This window comes from Cryptomeria japonica, chromosome 3 (genome assembly GCF_030272615.1).
Source record: "Cryptomeria japonica chromosome 3, Sugi_1.0, whole genome shotgun sequence".
NCBI lineage: Eukaryota > Viridiplantae > Streptophyta > Pinopsida > Cupressales > Cupressaceae > Cryptomeria > Cryptomeria japonica.
The window spans coordinates 177,714,458-177,734,479 of record NC_081407.1 but is presented as its reverse complement, the minus strand read 5'-3'; the positions used below and the strand labels follow the sequence as shown (position 1 = coordinate 177,734,479).

At 37.4% G+C, this 20,022-nt stretch overlaps 1 protein-coding gene across 2 annotated transcripts in view; it reads right to left on the bottom strand.

The window, feature by feature from the left end:
• Positions 1–20,022, bottom strand: part of LOC131048568 (uncharacterized) — a 180,503-nt gene that overhangs the window by 109,692 nt on the left and 50,789 nt on the right. For both annotated transcript variants that reach the window (XM_057982567.2, XM_057982568.2), the window contains exon 9: positions 15,355–15,478. In XM_057982567.2, coding sequence (XP_057838550.1) covers positions 15,355–15,478 — 124 coding nt within the window. The remainder of the gene's footprint in view (positions 1–15,354; positions 15,479–20,022) is intronic.

The window sequence follows — 20,022 nt, the reverse complement described above, 5'->3', positions numbered from 1 at the left end:
AAGGGATTCCAATGCTATATGCCCTACAATCCAAAATCAAAATGCTTCAATCCTGAGAAGAATTGAACGTTGAGACATTGAAATACTTAGCTCCACATAATCATTCTTCATTCATAGATTAGCGTAGACAAAGAAACTTGAAACAAGATATATCTTTGCCAAAAAAAACCCAAGACATTATCAGATGGATCCTCAATATGATGGGGGCTGCAATGTAAACTTAGCTAATCCAATTTCTCATAAATCATAACATACCTTGATACCCAGATATATGTAGCAAAAGCTCTTACATAGTAATCCAAGTGAAGAATAAAGAGACTCGTGTCAAATGGCACAAAAACAAACTGAAGACTGAAAAATGTAAAGGCCAGGATGTGTCTGTGTACTATGTAAGAATGCAGAAGAGACAGTGGTTCACCTTTTCATGCATGTCCCTATACCCGACAGCAAAGAAACAATGTGTGAGTTAATATGAAATAAGAGACAAGAAACAAGGTGAACACCATCTCAAGCATGAATGTTCTCATCCTCCAATGCACAAAGATAAGAAGCCATCCAAAGAGATGCCACACTTATTGTCACAACAAAGCATAAGTCCTGCCTCAATCGATACCCCAAACACATACACTCAATCAGTACTAATATATATATATATATATGTTCGAGCATCAAAATTATAAAATATTATTACATAATTTATAAACTATCAATACCATTATTGATTATTACAATGATACAACCCATACAAAATATACAATGTGACTGCTGCAATGATATATTACAGCAGTTATAAACATATCACATATTACAGAGAATAATATAATACAACATCATTCAACCACGAAAAAAGGATCCTAAGTTAGAGCACGACAGAGATGAATAAGAATAGAATTAGGACAAAAGGATGAATAGAATTAGGACAAAAGGATGAACAGAATAAGGACATAAATAAAAGCAGATCTGCAGTAGTCTAGAACAACTTGGTGCGATAGAACAAGAGAATATATGAGCAGCCTTATGTAGAGGATAAGAACAGAATTCAAAGCAAACCGGTGAAGCATATTGGAAAAGATCAGAGAGACATGGGTTTACATGTTAAAAAAATATTAATAAAAGTGTTTTTTTTTTTGGTTTTTGTGTTTTTATGACCCGTAGGCCCTGTTTTTGGGAACCCATGGGCCTGGGTTCTCCTCGTCCACCCGGGTCCTGCCCAGGTGGATGGGTTCTCTGTGGGTCCTTCGTGACCCAAGTGGATGGGTTCTCAATGGGTCCTACCACGAAGGACCCACAGAGAACCCATCCACCTGGGCAGGACCCGGGTGGAACCCAGGGAGAACCCACGAAGGACCCACAGAGAACCCATCCACTTGGGCAGGACCTGGGTGGAACCCAGGGAGGACCAAGACCGGGCAAGAACCAAGACCCGGACCCAGCCTAAAATGCCAAGAACCGGTATCTTAGCTTTTGAACTAATAGTTCACAACATTTTCTTGCAACCAAGAAAAAGCATTGAAGAAATAAATGTAATGCTGTAAAAGCTATGTTATCTTCAACTCCTTGCCACAGATCTCACTGAAATGTCTCTCATCTGAAATGCATTAATTTAGTTAGTGAAATCAAATAACTTATCCCATGAAGGGTCTCCCTTGTATTAGACATTCCTAATGACTCATACAGCAAAAAAGACACGCAAACAGAATTGGAGAGGACAAGTAATCAAAACAAAAGTGAGGCAAAGATGTTTTGAGTGATATGGACACTCAAAATGTTGACATCATAATGAAACATAGTCATCACTAACAGAACTAGAAAAACCAATCACACCAGTGTGTAGTGCTCTAAACAACCTTTCCAACGAGTATAAGAAATTGAAAAAACAGACAAACCAATCACACCAGTGTGTAGTGCTCTAAACAACCTTTCCAACGAGTATAAGAAATTGAAAAAACAGACATTGTATGGCCAAGTTATGCTCCATTGCAGAAATTTGTCCATTTTGCTATATGCATAAGACAAAGGTGGCCCATCGGTAGCCCACAAATGGCAATGCCACCCCGGGTGATGCACCGGCCATAGGAAGGTGGCACGCCATTTTTTGTAGCCAGACCTGACATTCTATTAAATTCATTTAAATTTTGATTTAAGCAATATTTATTAAAGTTGGCGGATTTAATTTTGTTTTCAGTGGCTTCGGTATTACCCCACAGGACCAGCCCCATTGCCGAACCAAGGTTGACAGCCCTACCATGGCAAGGTTGTCAATTCCTACGTAGTACACAAGGCAGTGAGCATGGGGGTTTGTGAACAAGAGAAGCTCTCAACCCCTTAGCCAAAATGGCCAACTAGCCAACCTTAGACAACTACCCTTGTGTTTGCTTTTATAGAAACAAGCTCACACAAAACCACCAAGTGATATTACATAGCACGATGCGACTAATACCATAAGATCACAAAACCATTGACCCCTTATTTAATATTGGGTACTAAGTTTTCACTTTATTAATATTTCCCCAATATTTAATTAAATACATTTCTCATCTGAAACCCCACATTAAATATTTACCAATGTTACCTACAACACATAAAGTGGCCCCAAGAATGTTAACTCCTAGTGATGCATGTATCCCTAGATCCCCTAGGTGTACCACAACATAATAATAAACAAAACAAACATTATGCAAGGTGTACAACACCTAATTCCTAACAGAGACTCTTAAATTCAAAAAAATTTACAGGCTTCCATCAGATGAGATCAAAAAAGTTACAGCACTCAATATATAATAAAAGCTGCACTTACAAGAAATGTGGCCACATAAAGTTTGCTTTAGTCACAACAGATCACAAACATTTTCTCTCGGAGAGACCTAATAATATGCCAAAAGCAAAAAGTGAACATAGGATAGACAGTTTCCATACATTTTGTTGCCAAAAAGGCTTTTATTTGAGTGACAGTCCCACATAAAGACACATATCAGGAATCAGCTTAAAGACAGTACGGAAAAACAGAAGACCAGAGAAATAAAGTCTTTCCTGCAAATAGAACTACTGCAAAGCTGGCAAAGGCAGAACTTTCAGAATCTGGGGTCTGGGTGAAGCTTCAAAACCTGCTACTACACCAACGGAGACAAGCACGTTGCACTGGCAACAACCTGAAGAGCATTATAGTGAATCCATCGCTGGAAAAAGAGGAGTTATACCAAAACATCCCAACTACTTCCCACACTAATATGTTGCAGCAACAGCTTTCCACATGACCCAGGTGTGCCGGGAGAAAGATTTTAAATTTATAAGGCATCTTAAGAAATTTATCAGTGTCATCTCAGATTCAAAGGTCTGGATGGATATAGGATTAAGAGAGACATTGATGAGCTCTCTTATCAAACAAAGAGACTACAAGAAAAAAATATACAAACTCAAAAACATGCAGAAAAGAATACTTGAGCTCCTCCACAAATTGGCAACTCTCACTAAATTAAAGAATCGTTGCCTCTATTTTTCATCAACTGGTTAATGCTAGGGATTTCCAGTATCATAGATTTAAGTTTTTAACTACATGATTTGGCTGTTTGCACGAGTTTCTTTTGGTCTATTAGACATGCTAAAACTATAAAGGTTGATTCTTGATGTTCCTTTGTTTCAAGTTCCAATGGACATGGCTGGCAGTCTTGGTGATGTCTATTATTTTGGTCAGACTGAGCTTGTTCTGCGCTTTCTTAAAGTTTTTGATTAAATGGCTTATGGTTTTTGGTTTCCCGACTTATGTTTAAAATTCTAAAAGCTGCCACTCCTAATGTCGGCTTAAGTTCTGTCTGATGGTTGGAATCTTGTGATTCTGAGATCTTTGTTCTCATAACATGGTGCTGGTTCTTTCTGATTCTTGATTGTTCAGATCTTTGAATAAAAAATATGCCTGCTCAAAAGCTATATATTTTTAATATTTCTAATATGATCGAATGTCCCTTGATAATGTTGATCCAACTTATTCTAATTTAATGATAATCTTTCTGTACTAGCCTAATACTTTTGAACTAATAGTTCACAGCAATTGTTGCTTGCAACCAAGAAAAAGCATTGAAGAAATAAATGTAATGTTATAAAAGGTGCATTATCTTCAACTCCTTGCCACAGATCTCACTGAAATGTCTCTCATCTGAAATGCATTACTTTAGTTAGTGAAATCAAATAACTTATCTCATAGAAGCTCTCCCTTGTATTAGACATTCCTAATGACTCATTTAGCAAGAAAAACACACAAACAGAGTCAGAGAGGACAAGTAATCTGTAATGTCCCCTTCTCAGCAGTAAGCAAGTCAGTGGCCATTAGCCTATCTCGGAGACCCCTAGGCTAACTGTAAGTGGAAAATTAGGGTTTTTTATTTTCTAGGACTCCTCGCAGTTTTCAGGGATGTTCTGAGAGGAGTTTGGCAGAATGAATTGAGATTTCCTTCTGGGTTTTCTGTAAGCTTCGCAGAGCTATGACATGTAATCAGTTTAGGGGAGTTTGCAAAACTTACTATTTTCAATAACTTGATGTCAGTTGTCAAGATTACTGGGTTTTTCTGAGTTTCTCGAGCTGAGCCACAGGGTTCGAAGAATAGTCTTTTTGGTGAAGTTTCCTGGACTTACTATTTTTAGTAAGTACTATATCTGACAGTTCTATTTTTAGCAAGTTCAATTGTTCAAGTCAGTTGACTTCGTCTCAGCTCTTTTTGGTAGTAATCAATATTTGGAAGGGAAAAAGTAATTTTTTTAATAAAATACTTTAATTATCTTTGGCCTAGGCGTAATTGGTGTTCTGACTTAAGGGGTTCAACATGGTATTTTAATTAAAAAAAAATATAACTTAAAGTGAATGGGGCGATTTTGTGCCTAAGTTATATTATTCCTCTAAAGTCATTTTTTGAGCGCCCACTTTACACTTTATGTTATAAACTATAATTAATCCAAAGTGGCGATTTTGTGGTGAAATTTGCATTGGGCGTGTTAAAATATAGAACCAGAAAAATAAAAAAACACAGAAATCCGAAACAAGAATTCTTACAAGAATACAAAGACATGAAACTTATCCTGGGAAAACCCTCCACCTGAGGGTGAAAAACCTAGCCACACTAGAAATATCTTTATTATCAAAACAAGTCTCATACAAAGCTAGTACACTTAGCAAGAAATGATTGTTATCAATTTAACAATCAATCGAATAAGTCAAAAATGACTTCTACAATGTACAATGCATACAACATATATCATCCTTTACTACATATATATCTCTTGAACATCAATCATTCACACAAAGGTTATATATAGAAAGGTACAGGTTGCCCGCCGGCAACCGTCAGGTAACCACCGACCCTTAACATTCTAATTACGACATGACATAATTACCCGACAACATCATCCCCCCCAGAAAAGAAGGTCGTCTCCTGACGACTTACAAACAAAATGGGGAATGACACCAAGACAAAACAAGAAAAATCAAAGTTGAGGTGGTACAGAGGGCATCCCTGATGACGAAGGGGTCGACGGTGCTACCGCTCCCTCGGCTGGTGGACCTGCTGTGTCCGATGCCTCAGATCTCGCTCAGCCACCAATTGCCTATCCCTGGATTTCTTCACCATAAAAACCGCTTCCATGAGCTCCTTCTGCTTTTCGTCCAACTCCTCTAGGGTAGATGTGAGACGGGTCTCAAGGGTTGTCCGCTCTGCCACCTCCTGTGCTCACCTCGCCATCTCTTGGGCCAATTCTACCTTGGCACGAGCCAACTCCTCCTCCAGACTGGTCGCTCGAGCCCTCTGTTGTGCCAACTCCATCTCCATCGTGTGCAGGCGAGTGACTAGCTCCTCTCGAGCAGTGATGGCCGCCACCTGCTCTGTCTCTATTGCAGATGCACTATGCTCGGTACGCTTGAGTTGGTAGTACCCATCCCGAAATGCTTGCTTTACCCTCTATAGCAGCAAGTGTACTCCACTAGCCCCAGTTGGTGCCTCGCACCTCCATCTTGCCAACATCTCCGGAGTCTCCACAGCAGGCCAACCCCTGGCCTCAAAACATCTCCCAAACTCCTCAACACACCACCTATTGCAAAGGCGAGGAGACCCTCAACCACAGGCTATTCGAGAGCCTACTCCTGAATAGAGGCTGCCAATCTCCATGCATTGGCCTCTACCTCCACTGCCATTCTCTACGTATTGGCTCCCATCACCACTATACTACAACAATGCCAGACGTTTTGCCCCCGACGGGTGTGTGCATTCAGTGCATTACAGTACAGAGATATAGGAAATGTAGCAGTACACAAAGATGCAAGTGAGAAGAACTCATATGTCTGTATTCATTGATTCCAAAACATAGTTTCCTTAAGCAATATCCACGTCCTGAAATAGAGAGACAAGTACATATATATAGGTGTCGGTACAGGTTGCCCGGTGCCAACTGTCAGCAATCGTCAGGTAACCACCGACCCTTAACACACTTAACATTCTAATTACGACATGACATAATTACCCGACAACAACATTCACTATGGCTACTCCCATAAGTGAAAAGAGCCTCAAGGGCTTTCACCTCAAATTTCTTTGTCACAGAGAAAAGTGCATTACAAGGGATTTCACCTCGAACTTCTCCTTCACAGAGAACTTATTAACAACATGTACAAGATTGATTACAGGTGAGATTCTCTCTCAGCAAGAGCATCATTCTCCACAATACCAAGCTTGTCTCGGAAATAACAAAACTTCACTCTAGGAAGTGGCTTGGAGAGAATATCTATTGTTTGCTCTTCACTGCAAATGTACTTGAGCTCCACTGTTTTCCTTTGAACCATATCTCTCAAGTAATGATATTTTATTTCCACATGCTTGGATCTATCATGGAAAACAGGATAAATCGAAAGCTTTACACAACTTTGGTTATCACAAAGAATCACTGTAGGTTCCAAAGGCTGCCCAAACAAACCTGCAAGCAATTTACGAAGCCACGATGCTTCTCTTGCAGCCACACCTACAACATATTCCGCTTCAGCTGTAATTTGAGCAACACATGATTGTTTTCTGTTGCACTAGGAAATCATAGCTAAACCTAGGCTGAAACAACATCCTGAAGTGCTTTTCCTGTCAGTAACACATCTTGCCCAATCTGAATCAAAACAACCCTGCAATTTCAGAGCTTCACAAGAAGTATATTTCAGGCCATATCCCACTGTACAACGCACATATCTCAGTATATGTTTAGCTGCAACAAATGAATCTATCTAGGCTCACACATAAACTAACTGAGTGTTAACAGCATAACATATGTCAGGCCTTGTATTGACTAAATACATCAAAGATCCAATCAATTGTCTATAGATAGTAGGATCAACTAAGTCTGAACTAGTTGCAACCTCGTGTAACTTTTTCAGATTTATTTCCATGGGGGTTGCCATAGACTTGCAATCTAACATACCAAATCTTTTCAAAAGATCAATGGCATATTTCCCTTGACTCAATATGACTTCATTTGGTTTTTGCCACACTTCTAAACCAAGAAAATAATGTATCAAACCAAGATCTTTCATCTCGAATTAAGAAGTAAACTCTTTCTTACATCTAGCAATGAGATCATCCTCTCCAGTAAGAAATAAATCATCAACATATAGAACTAAAATTAAGGCTTTATCATCAATTACCTTGAAATAGATATTTGGATCTGGATCATTTTTTAGAAAACCCAAGCTCAACAAATACCGATCAATTCTTTCATACCAAGCACGTGGAGCTTGCTTAAGGCCATACAAGGCCTTTTTCAATCTACATGCATGTGATTCTTTCTCATGGATCACAAATCCATCTTGCTAGTCAATAAAAACTTCTTCAATTACACCATTCAGGAATGTTGTCTTTACATATATCTGATGCAATTTCCACCCTTTAACAGCTACAATAGCACTAATAGTTTTGATAGAAGTGTAACGTGCTACAAGTGCAAAAATCTCTTCGTAGTCTATGCCTTCTTTTTGTGAAAAAACTCTAGCTACAAATCTAGCTTTATATTTTTCTACACTCCCATCAGCTGCATGTTTAATTTTGAACAGCCACTTAGAAGAAACAACAGATTTACCTTTGGGCCTGGGAACAATATCCCACACATCATTTTTGATAATGGATTGATACTCCTCCATCATGGCATCCTTCCACACCTATTGATTTAAGGCTTCTTCAAAATTAAAAGGTTCGGATGCTATAAAGTGACTCATCAAAGCTACATATCTTGCAAACTTATGAGGCCTTTTACTCTCTCTGAAGGTGCCACGAGTGGCTGCATATTTTTCAGCCTCTTCCATAGTGTGTCGAGCCCACAATGGTCTTTTCTTATTAGCTGGAATATTACTGAGACCTGCAGAAGTATCTATAGAATCAATTGGATCAACAGGATCAGCAAAGTCTTCTAAATCTATATTCTCCCTTTGAATCTCTGAAGATGAATCCAAATCAGCCATATCTATGTCTTGAGGAGGCTCAAAGTCTTTTCTATCAGATTCCATGTTAGACTCTTTGGATTTAATGCAAGCTACATCTTCATCAAAAGACACATCCCTGCTGATTTCAATTTTCTTTTGACCTGGAATGTAGATTCTGTATGCTTTTGAAGATTCACTATAACCAACAAAGATGCCTTTATTTCCTGAAGGTTCTAACTTAGTTCTTTTCTCTTTTGGAACATGAATATAGACAGGACATCCAAAAATACTGAAGTCACTAATGTTTGGTTTGATACCTAAAAAAGCTTCTTCTGGAATCATGTTGTCTAGGATTTGATGAGGACTACGATTCTGAATGTATATTGTTGTCCTGCAAGCCTCTGCCCATAAAAATGTTTGAAGACTTTGATCATGGATCATAGCCTTCGCTGCCTCAACAATTGTCATGTTCTTTCTTTCAACTACACCATTTTGTGGAGGATTATAAGGGACACAAAACTTCCTCTTAATCCCAACTTCAACACGAAAGTTATGAAATAAACCAGAAACATATTCTCCCCCATTATCAGATCTTAGAACCTTTATCTTCTTGTTAGATAAGTTTTCAACAAGTGCTTTAAATTCTTTAAATCTGGATAGCACTTCATCAAATTCTTTAGACTTAAGAAAATAAATCCAACACTTACGAGAAAAGTCATCAATGAAGGTAACATAATACCAAAAACCACTAAGGGAAGCAACTGACATAGGGCCACACAAATCAGAGTGAATTAACTCTAGAATATCCTTTGCTCTATTTTCACTACTATGAAAAGTACTCTTAACATTCTTACCTAGAGCACATCCCTTGCAGATGCCTTCATGATTTTGATTCAGCTTTAGAAGATCAACAACTACCTTCTCCATTGAAGACGGTTTTGAAATTTAGGTGACCAAACCTTTTATGCCACAGCTCACTTGAGCTAATGCTTGAATAGGATAGGCTGAAAGCTTGTAAAGACTGTCATGACGAACACCAATCTCACGAGCTGACTGAAAGTTGGTGTTCTTCTTCCATGCAAGAACTTTTCCATCAACAAAAGCAACATGATAACCCTTGTCTTCTAATGCTGAAATAGAAATCAGATTCGTCTTAATACCAGGAACAAGGAGAAAAATGCTCAGAAGAAGACGAATACCAAAATCCAACTGAAAGGAAGTAGAACCAGCACCCTTCACAGAATAACATGCATCATCACCAATGATAACTTGAAGACGAGAATCTTTTTCTTTCAAGTTGGAGAGGTGTTCACAATAACCAATAATATGGCAGGAGGCTCCACTATCTATAAGCCATGTATCACTGTCAGTAGGAATGTTACTGGAGAGAGCAGAAATAAATAAGAACCCCTCTAAATTTTCACTAGACTCTCTATGAGGAGAAACATTTTCAACATTTATTGTTGCAGCTTGTGGTTTGGGTCTAGAAGGACATTCTCTAGCAAAGTGACCAAACTTGTCACATCTGAAGCATTGTACTCTAGAGAGGTCCTTTCTTTTCTTAGATTCAAGAGCTAAATTAGAATCTCTCTCTCTGTTCCTTTTGAAGTTTCATTTCCTTCCTTTTCTTTTAGACGTATGGGCAGCAAGAACATGATCTTCTTCATGATGAGATTTACGTCCAATTCCTCTTGAATGCAATCAGCTCTCAAATGATCAAACTTGGGTAACTCATTTCTTCCACTAATACCTTGAATGAAAGATTCCCAAGAGTGAGGAAGGCCATTCATGGCCAGTATAACCAAGTCTTTATCGTCAATAGAATCTCCAATAGCATTGAGTTGATCCTTCAATTATGTAATCTTCATAAAGAAAGAAACAATAGATTCACCTCTATCCATTTTGATATGAAGGAGTTAACGTCTCAATGCTACAGCTGTAATGTCCCCTTTTCTAGGTGACATGAGATGAGCAAGGGTTGACCTACCATTCGAGTTCCCGTAGGTCAACGACATGGTTAGGGGACTCATTCTGAGGGTCATGGAGCTTTGTAGGGGCTCTGTGAGCCGTTTCGAACCTTCAGACGAGGTCCTCTATTTTTTAGGGAGAAGTGGCAGTTGACTGAATGACCACCTGGGGGACCAAGGAGCAGAGCAGGATCCTTTTGAGCAGTTACAGGTGTTTGAAGAGAGGTTCCTACTTTTTAGGGAGATTCCCTACCTTTTAGGAGGTTGTGGCAGTTTCCATATTTGAGGTTCCACGAGACCATACTATGGTTTCAGTTTCAGGAAGATTGGGTGTGTTTCCTAGTTTCTAGGAGCATCCCTAGATTTTAGGGATGGGACTGCCAGTTAGCTCAGCTTTTCCGGCATCGGTCACAGATTGGTGACAAAGTTATATTCATGATTGTTTGGTTATTTTGGGCTGTTATTGGATATTTGGAGATATTTTAATATATTTAAATATTTCCTAAGTTAGCGATTTAATAAATTAAAATAAGGCTATGTATTTAGTCATTTCAGAGTAATAAGGGGTTTCTGGCTTCATCTGGGTTGATATGCCTATGTGTTATAGCTCGTTGGAAAGGTCTTGAACTTTGCTACATGATTCTCACCTTCCGGAGTCTTTTTGGATGCCTGACGCTATTTATTTGCAATTTAGTGTTATTTTCCTATAGTTGACGCCATAATTAGAAAATAACACTCTTTTCATAATGCACCAACTTTACTCCCTTTTAGGGTTTGGCTTGGAAAGAAAAGGAGATATAAGGAGATGAAGACCTAATTGTTCATTATCTTTTTACACAAACAAACTTATTTTGTGAATTTGCTATGAGTGAATGATTCTTCATCTAGGACGCAAACCCCAAGATCTGGACTGGCTGGGACGTAGCCCTCAGCAGTTATTGGCATTGGATTCTTCAGGCAGAGTGCATAGTTGACAGAGATTGAGTACGCCATTCTTCATTGTGGATTCAGCATGGCAGAGTAAGGGTTTCAGCATGGCAGATTGATTCTTCGGCTTGGGCATGATCCTTGCAACCTTAGGGCCGCCATTTGCAGCATGTACATCCCATGTGGAATGTAAGGAATGCATGTATTCAGCCTTAGAGGTATTCTTGATTCATGATATATTATTTTGTGAAGAACTTGGAAGTTGCAGGTCTGAACTTGGAAGTTGCAGGTCTGCAATTTACAACAGCAAGCAGGTTTGCGACGGAAATCTCATATTCGGTCTTCAGGAGGACGGAATCCCTTCTACAGGAGGCACGTGGAACACATCAGAAGCTTGTTTCAAGCATATTGAGGGTCATTTCAACAAGCAAACTCAGTAATCATTAGCAACAAGGTCATTACATCAGATCTGAGCAAGAATACATTCAATTTCAGTGCATTACTTATTTCTTTTGGCAGCTGTACTGTTTCCCAAGGGGGGCGTGCCATTACAGATGGCTGTGGAGTGATAATAAATAAAATGGAGGGTTTTAACTCCATTTCTTGTTCTTAACTTCATTGTTAGGATCAGCAAGGACTATGTAGAAGAAATCACAGTCATCAGGCTTGAATTGAGATCAGGGTGAGCAAAACAGTGAGGATTTAAGGCTAAAATTGTATAATTTTGCCTGGCAGAATTTGGAATTCCAACTGGTAATTGGGTTTTTGGCCCAATTTGTTATTGGTAATTCATTTCGAGCTAGTATAAGTGTATTGGTACATCTGGACTGCCCTTGTACCTTCAACTCATGCCTGCATCCATTTCTGGATAGCAAATCAGCAACAAACCCCAGCGTTGGATCCGTGGTATGTTTCTAATTGTTTTGGTGAATGTATCTTCACTCCTAGTTGAATGTAATCAACTGTCATAAATAAAATCAGAAGCTGATATCTTATTTTGAGTTTAATTCTATGTTATTATTGGTTAATGGTTGCAATCCCCATCACCAAAAAAATAAACAACACTTTCTGCATCTTTTGTCTAGTCTCTAAGAACACCAAAAGGCTCTAAAAGATAGTTTATTAATTAAAACTTATCCAGGGCAGCAAAGAACCCATTTAGGGATCTTTCAAGAGCTCTACTAGTACTGTTGAATTCATACAAGCTTTGAAGGCACTCGAACATATCTTTGGCTGAAATCAACTTGGATATAACAAGTACTAGATGATCCTTAATAGAATCAATTAGAAACTCTTTAGCCATGAGATGATTCTTCCTCCATTGAGCTTTCTCAGTGTCATCTGAAGGTTCATCTACAACAAACTTCACATAGTTAAGAAGATCATTTTCTTCTAGCACAATAAGAATCCTGAAATTCTATTAAGTGTAATTGGTTGCACCATCCAATCTGTCTTCAACTTTGAGTCCATTCACCATGATGGAAAAACTTGAAATAAACAGACTAGAGCTTCAAATAAAGAAAATTTTCAAAACTAAGCAATCTGGTTCTGGATCTTTTCTTTATACCCACTCTGATACCATGTTAAAATATAGAACCAGAAAAATAAAAACACAGAAATCTGAAACAAGAATTCTTGCAAGAACACAAAGACACGAAACTTATCTTGGGAAAACCCTCCACCTGAGGGTGAAAAACCCAACCACACTAGAAATATCTTTATTATCAAAACAAGTCTGATACAAAGTTGTTACACTTAGCAAGAAATGATTGTTATCAATTTAACAATCAATCGAATAAGTCAAAAATAACTTCTACAATGCATACAACATATATCCTCCTTTACAACATATATATATATCTTGCACATCGATCATTCACACAAAGGTTATATAGAAAGGATCGAGCAATACACAAAAACTACTGAAAAATACCTCCTTCGAACTTAGTCATGACTGAATACCTCCTTCGAACTTAATCATCAAAATACATAAGATAGATAGAATGCCTGAACTCAATCACAGTCGAAACATAGAGATATATAAAATGAATTGAAGAATTATAACTCTCCACCGAGTGAAGATAAAAGACCACACTCAAGGGAAAGACGACAGTTACATGACGGACATCAGGAGAAGAGAACAACGGATGGAATCCAAATCAAACAGTAACTGAAGCCAACGCACAAGACTCCCACGGAATCCAGATCGGATGTAACAACAGCCAATGCACAAGACTCCCACGGAATCCAGATCGGATGTAACGGCAGCCAATGCACGACACTTCCACGAAGAGATGCGAACAACATATACATATGCAGTGATGGATACAGAATTATCACAAACAATCAGCAATACGAATCTCACAGACATTGTATGAAATGATGTCTCTCGAAGTTACACACATTAACAAGACGAACTTTGCCTAGGAGGTTAAATGAAATGAATTGTATTTGGGCGCCATGTTAAGGTATTTGAATTTGAATTTGGCTTGGCAAAAGCTATAAATTGGAGCCTTGGGCTCTCATTTTGGGGGATCCATGAAATTCGTATAACGAAGAGCTGTCGGAATCGTGCTAGACTTGTGCTTCGAAGTTGCGAGCTTCCTAGCCTGTGTCAGTTTCGTGCTTGAGATATAGCACCTAGCTGTGGAGAGACTATTTCTCATTCAAAGGAATAGATAGATCATATTGAGAATGGATTGCATCAGTTGGTTTTCTGATTTCTGTGTGAGTTTGTGTGTTTCCTGGTTGTTGGATGGTGTCATGGCTGAAGCATATTTTCACTCCCAAGTCTTTGTGCGGGCTCCAGCTTATTCTAGGTATTGGCTCTAATTATTTATATGCACTGGGCGATGGAATTTGTAAGTTTTCAGCCCCTCGTTTTGAGTCTTCAATTTTTAAATGCAAATCGTACCTCTTCAGCCTAGCCGTACTTTTTAGGGGGTGCATTGGGATGCATGATGTTTGTCTAGGGTCATGTTGCTGTTGTATTCCAGTTTGTACTTGGTCACTTAATGCATATTGTGAAAAAAAATTAAGGGGGGATATTACATAATCAGAGAAAAACAAAGGCAAAGGCAAAGGTATTTTGAGTGATATGGACGCTCAAAATGTTGATATCATGATGAAGCATAGTCATCACTGACAGAACTGACCCCATCCAAAACTGTCAAACAGAATTGACTGCTGTCAAATTTGGCAGGATTACTAAAGATAGTTTCAATAGTTGTTGAAACTGCCAAAGACTGTACGAAAAGTCAAAGTTTTCAGTGATTGAAAATGCCAAAACGTTAAAGATTCAAGAGTTTTGGCTATTGAAAAATCCTGAGATCAACTACTTTTCTTGTAATACTTTCTCTATGATACCTCCAAGAGAGGTTATTGTGACAGCTCCATCTTAGTGTTTTTTTAATAATTTGGTTGAATTGAGCTTATACCGGTTCAACCTATGAGTCTCTCATGCTAATTTGCTTGAATTGAGCTTATGTTGCATTAACCTAAGTGTCTTAGAGGATTGTAGTAGTCTTGCAAAGTGTGAGGGAAGTTGGAAGGTTTGTAGTGTTTGGACATCAATGTTTGTGAAAAAGAAGTCCATTTAGGACTCTAAAAGGTAGTAACCATTGTAATAGTCCATAAGATAGTGGCTTGAGGAGATCTCTCATTTTTCTAGAGTTTGCTCCCATTTTTTATTTCTCCAAGTCAATTGTTGTTGTTTACTTCATTCTACATGCATTATGTGCTCTCTAATTTGATTATTTTACATAGGGACTGTTTTCCAATATTTTCCGTATGAAACTGCAACTTCATCTTTCAATGTCATTAAGGTAATATTTGTGCTGATGAATTGAGTAGAGGAATACCCATACTAATTATGGTTAGTCTCACATGCCAAATAATATCTATAATGACAAAATAGTTCTATTAATTTCATTTTCCTAGTTATTGATTTTCTTTGTTGAAGAAACGAACAAAAAATTGATCTTTCCTTTTTCAGAACAAAAGAATATAAGAGCTTTAGAATCGTACCGATGCCCTTGTGAAAGCACTGTCAACCCACTCAGCAAGTTGCAATGCTACTTTATCCTCTGGTGGCAATGCAAAACGATGAACAGCTTCTTCTCCAATATCATATTGGGCTCTTTGCATGCACCTAAAAATAAATAGAATTGAGAAAAAAAATTATCATGTTATCCATCAGCAACCATAATACCTCTAATAATCACATTTTCAAACTATATATAGTAAGAAAAAAGTTCATAACATTGGAAGATTTTTTTACAAATGGTTATGTAAGTCATAACTCGCAACAAACAAAGGTTAACATAGAATGAAATACTTCTTCTAAAGAGAAAAAGAAAATTGGAATGACATAATGGACAAATGTGAACAACTCCTTGGATGAATATTTGACCCAATCATTCTACAATTATCAACATGAATAGAGCCTTCTGAGATGGGAATATATAATATAAAATATCAAAAAGTATGCATTAAATAATATAATTCTAATGGCATCCACCAAACCTAGTAATCTATGGGACCACCAATGTTACATCAGTCTCAACTTATGTCACAAGGTTCATGTTGTTATCGTGTTTGGCAGAGATAAAATTCAGATAAAGTTCTCTAAAGATAAAATTTGCCCAAAAAATCACCATTAAATTCAAGTAACAGATTCAAAGTTCTAAATTTATTCAATTTATTAGTTTAAATATATTTCATTTAGATTATAAATTAAATCACAATATCAAATTTTAAAATACTAAAAATTAAATCAATATTAATACATTTTAAGAGGTTATTGCACAGTTCTTCAAACTCCTAGTCAACACTAGTAGATGTGATGATGAGCATCTCAATAAAATGTTCATAAGCGTGTGGTAAGCTTTTCAATGTAATGACCACCATATCTTCTTCCATCTTCCGACCTATGGCTGACAATTGGTCACAAATGTCTTTGTTTTTCATCAAAAGCTCATGTAAAGACATCTTCTCATCCATCATGATTGAAAAAAAGCATAGTTTTCAATAAGGCCCTGCCTTCATTTAACATCTCATGTGAATCTCGCAGGTGCTTCCAAATTTCCGCAGCGGTTTTGCATGTTTGAACCTCTGAAAGCATTTCATCTGTTACTAATAATTTGATCAGCATGACAGCTTCTTGACCACATTGGTCAAACTTGTCCTAGTCTTGTCAGTACAGAGGACAATCTTATTGAGGCATCTATACTCGAAGATCATGAGCATGTGTTGCTTCCACGTGTTTTAATTTTTGCTAACGAAAAGTTGGTTGCTTTCCAACATGAAGTTGGGTCACTAAGCCAATACCTCCCACAACTCGTAATCATGAAATACACTGCCCTAGAAACCCTAAAAATTCTTGAAAACCTTGGAAACCCTAGTCAAAAAATTGAAACCCACAATTTTGTAAAAAAATATCCAAAATCTGCATAAAATTTGGCTAAAACCCTACCCACCATAGTTTGCAGAAAACACCCACAATTTTGTTATAAGAATACTGTCACAATCATGTCTCCTAGCTATTAGATTGCAAAAAAATTCAAAAACCCTAGGTGATTTTGTAATGTCCCCATTTTTGTGCCTTTCTAAGCATCAATTTTTTTTAGAGGTTAGCCTATTATCAATGGTCCCTATAGTCTAATGTGGTGATTAGGGGACCCTCAAAGGGTAATTCGGGGTTTTCTTCAACTGACACTTTAGTGTCTTTTCCAATGTTCTCCAACTCAATTCATCAGTTGGTTCATGGATTTGCCTTATAGGGATCATTTAGAGCTATTTGATAGACACACACTATTCTTAGTAAGTCAATTGGATGTTGGGGTCCATACTTACTATCTATAGTAAGTTATCTTGACAGTTGGAGGGTACCATGGCTATTACTAGGTAGTGTTGATGTGTGTTTTGTGATACCTGTCAATATAGAATAAAATACTATCCTCTCTTGAACAAGGAAACCTCAAATGCTAGACAATGCGATCAAATAAGACAACCCCAAGGTTTACAATGTGAACAATGCGACTTTACCATGGATAGACTCGGTGAATGATGTGATTTGTTGTTCTCACAAAGGGGCTTACACTTAATTGGAATGGGAATACATAACTGATTCGAACTTCAAATAAAGGACAAAAGGATAAAGGTTAGAGAAATCTAAGCTAATAACTAGGGTCAATGAAGATAATGAATAGTGTTTAGATAGATGGATTCCATAAATCAAGCTTTGCTTTGCCATGAAGAAACAACTAAACAAAACTGATGCAATCTCCAAAGGTAACGAAGGATTTTCATATTGTCAACATTCATCCAAATACCCAATGCTGGCACAATTCAAATGATCATCCACAATCAAACTAAGATGAAAATGAGGTTCAAACTAAACATACACTACAATTTGCAATCAGCAAACAACAAATGGTATGAACCGGAATTCCATCGAATATAATCACATTTCTCCATCAAAATCAATGAGCCTCAACTAAAATTTGAGAAGTAGAACCCATGCAAAATGTTGAAATAACACACAAAGATCCACCATATCTTCAATGAAATTATGTATTTATTTCGACACAATCTTGGCAAAAATCTCTAATCTCCTCCTACTACTACTTCTAAATGCTTCTTCTAACTTCTCATCCTTTACAAATGAGAAGAGAAAACCTTATATAGACTTATTGATTACAGATGAAAGGCTCAGATTGATTCTAAATCAATGGCCAAGATAATTTAATGACAACCCTAGAGTGAGGTAGTTATAACTACCACCTCCTTACATTTGATATCCACCAATGAGAATATTACATGTCCTTGAATACATATCCTTCTGAAGAAAAGGACCAATGATAATTAACATATAGCCTCAATGGCACATTTTACAAGGAGTAGATGATGACACTATATTCAATGCATCCACATGTCCACTTGTCTTCTTCATAGGATGAATCTGATTCAATGAATCTGAACATGTTGATCTTTAATTATTTGATTGGTTGATGATGAGTAGGCACCACCTCGGCTCGCTTATCTTGTAAACTTTCATCCTTCATCACAAAGAAGTCTTTGCATCTCTAACAATACCTCTTGATACTCAACATCTTCCTTCTTTTTGACAGATAGTGATGATTCATATTCCCAAATTGCATCATCATCTTGAATGCGAAAAATTAATTGCTCAAATAATCTATGTATTCAATAAAGGAGACGAAGGCTCCTTAAATAGAGCTTACAAGATGTTTCTAAAAAGAAACAATCGTTAACAAGAGTTACAAGTAACGCTAAAAATAGAGACTACCTGACTAACTCTAAGACTCTAAATAAAACTTAAGATGACAATTATGTCGACAACTAAGATGAAAAATCACGCAAGAATGAAATCCGAGCTGCCGAAGGAAACACAGATCACAAAAAAAATACCCAGTATTCATCGGCTGCTACAAAAAATTGCACAGAATGAGATCGCGTCACCCGGAAGAAGAAAAAACGCGTCGTCAAAAAAATCGCGGCAAACACACAAAGACGTCGCAAAAACAAACGGCGCAAATATTTTGCAGTTCGTCGCGACACGAAATCCTTCAGAAAAAAATCGCACGCCAAGAAAAACCCTACGTGAGAACAACGCATGTTATTCTTGGCAATCTGAAGAAAAAATCCTCCTAAAGTCCGATACAGGAACAAAAACATAGGGAAAAGAACACTGCGACTCAGCAAAAACCCGTGATACACGCCCACAGGTTTGAAAAAATTTTGAATTACAGCTTCAGAAAAGCCCACAAACCACCAATTAGAAGTCGCCTTTGAATTTGTGAACAAAGAAACCCTGCCACGAGTTGAAAAACAAACAAAACCCTCGAAAACCTCACACACAAAAACCTTCAAACATTGCACCAACAATTTTTTCATTAAAAAATCGGAAAACAGAATTCTGGAAAGAATTCCAAGTAGAAGACCTCAAATTTTCATAAACCTTCAAATCTGAAAAAACTCCCAAAATCCTGAACCCTCCCATGAGGGAGTCAAACCCAAACGACCATCTCCCGCTCTAATACCATGAAAAAAATTGCTCAAATAATCAATGTATTCAATAAAGGAGAGGAAGGCTCCTTAAATAGAGTTTACATGATGATGTTTCTAAAAAGAAACAATCGTTAACAGCAGTTACAAGTAATGCTAAAAATAGAGACCACCTGACTAACTCTAAGACTCTATATAAAACTAAAGACGACAATTAAGTCGACAACTAAGATGACAACTAAGATGACCATTATAGAATAATTAATGGAATGTTGTTCTTCATCTTCATAGTAATCTTTGATGTTTCTTGAGCTTGTCCTTTTCATACTTCCATCTTCACATTTGGAATCCCTCATCTTGAACATCATCTTGCCTTGATCTTGTGAAGTCTTTCACCTTGATCTTGTTGAGTCCTTCACCTACATTACACACACTCATTCAATGTATCAAACCTGAAAAAATAAAGAAAATACCTTGGATCATAACCGTAAATGAAACAAGTAAATGGAATGCGAGAAGAATATGATAAACAAAAACTAAAGGCTCAAAGTTCTTGCATTTGTAATTCATATTGAATAAGTTTAAAAGAAAACTCATGGCAATCAGTCCTCAAAATGTTGTGAAACATCAATAATAACTTCAATAATTCATACAAAACCCTTGTTT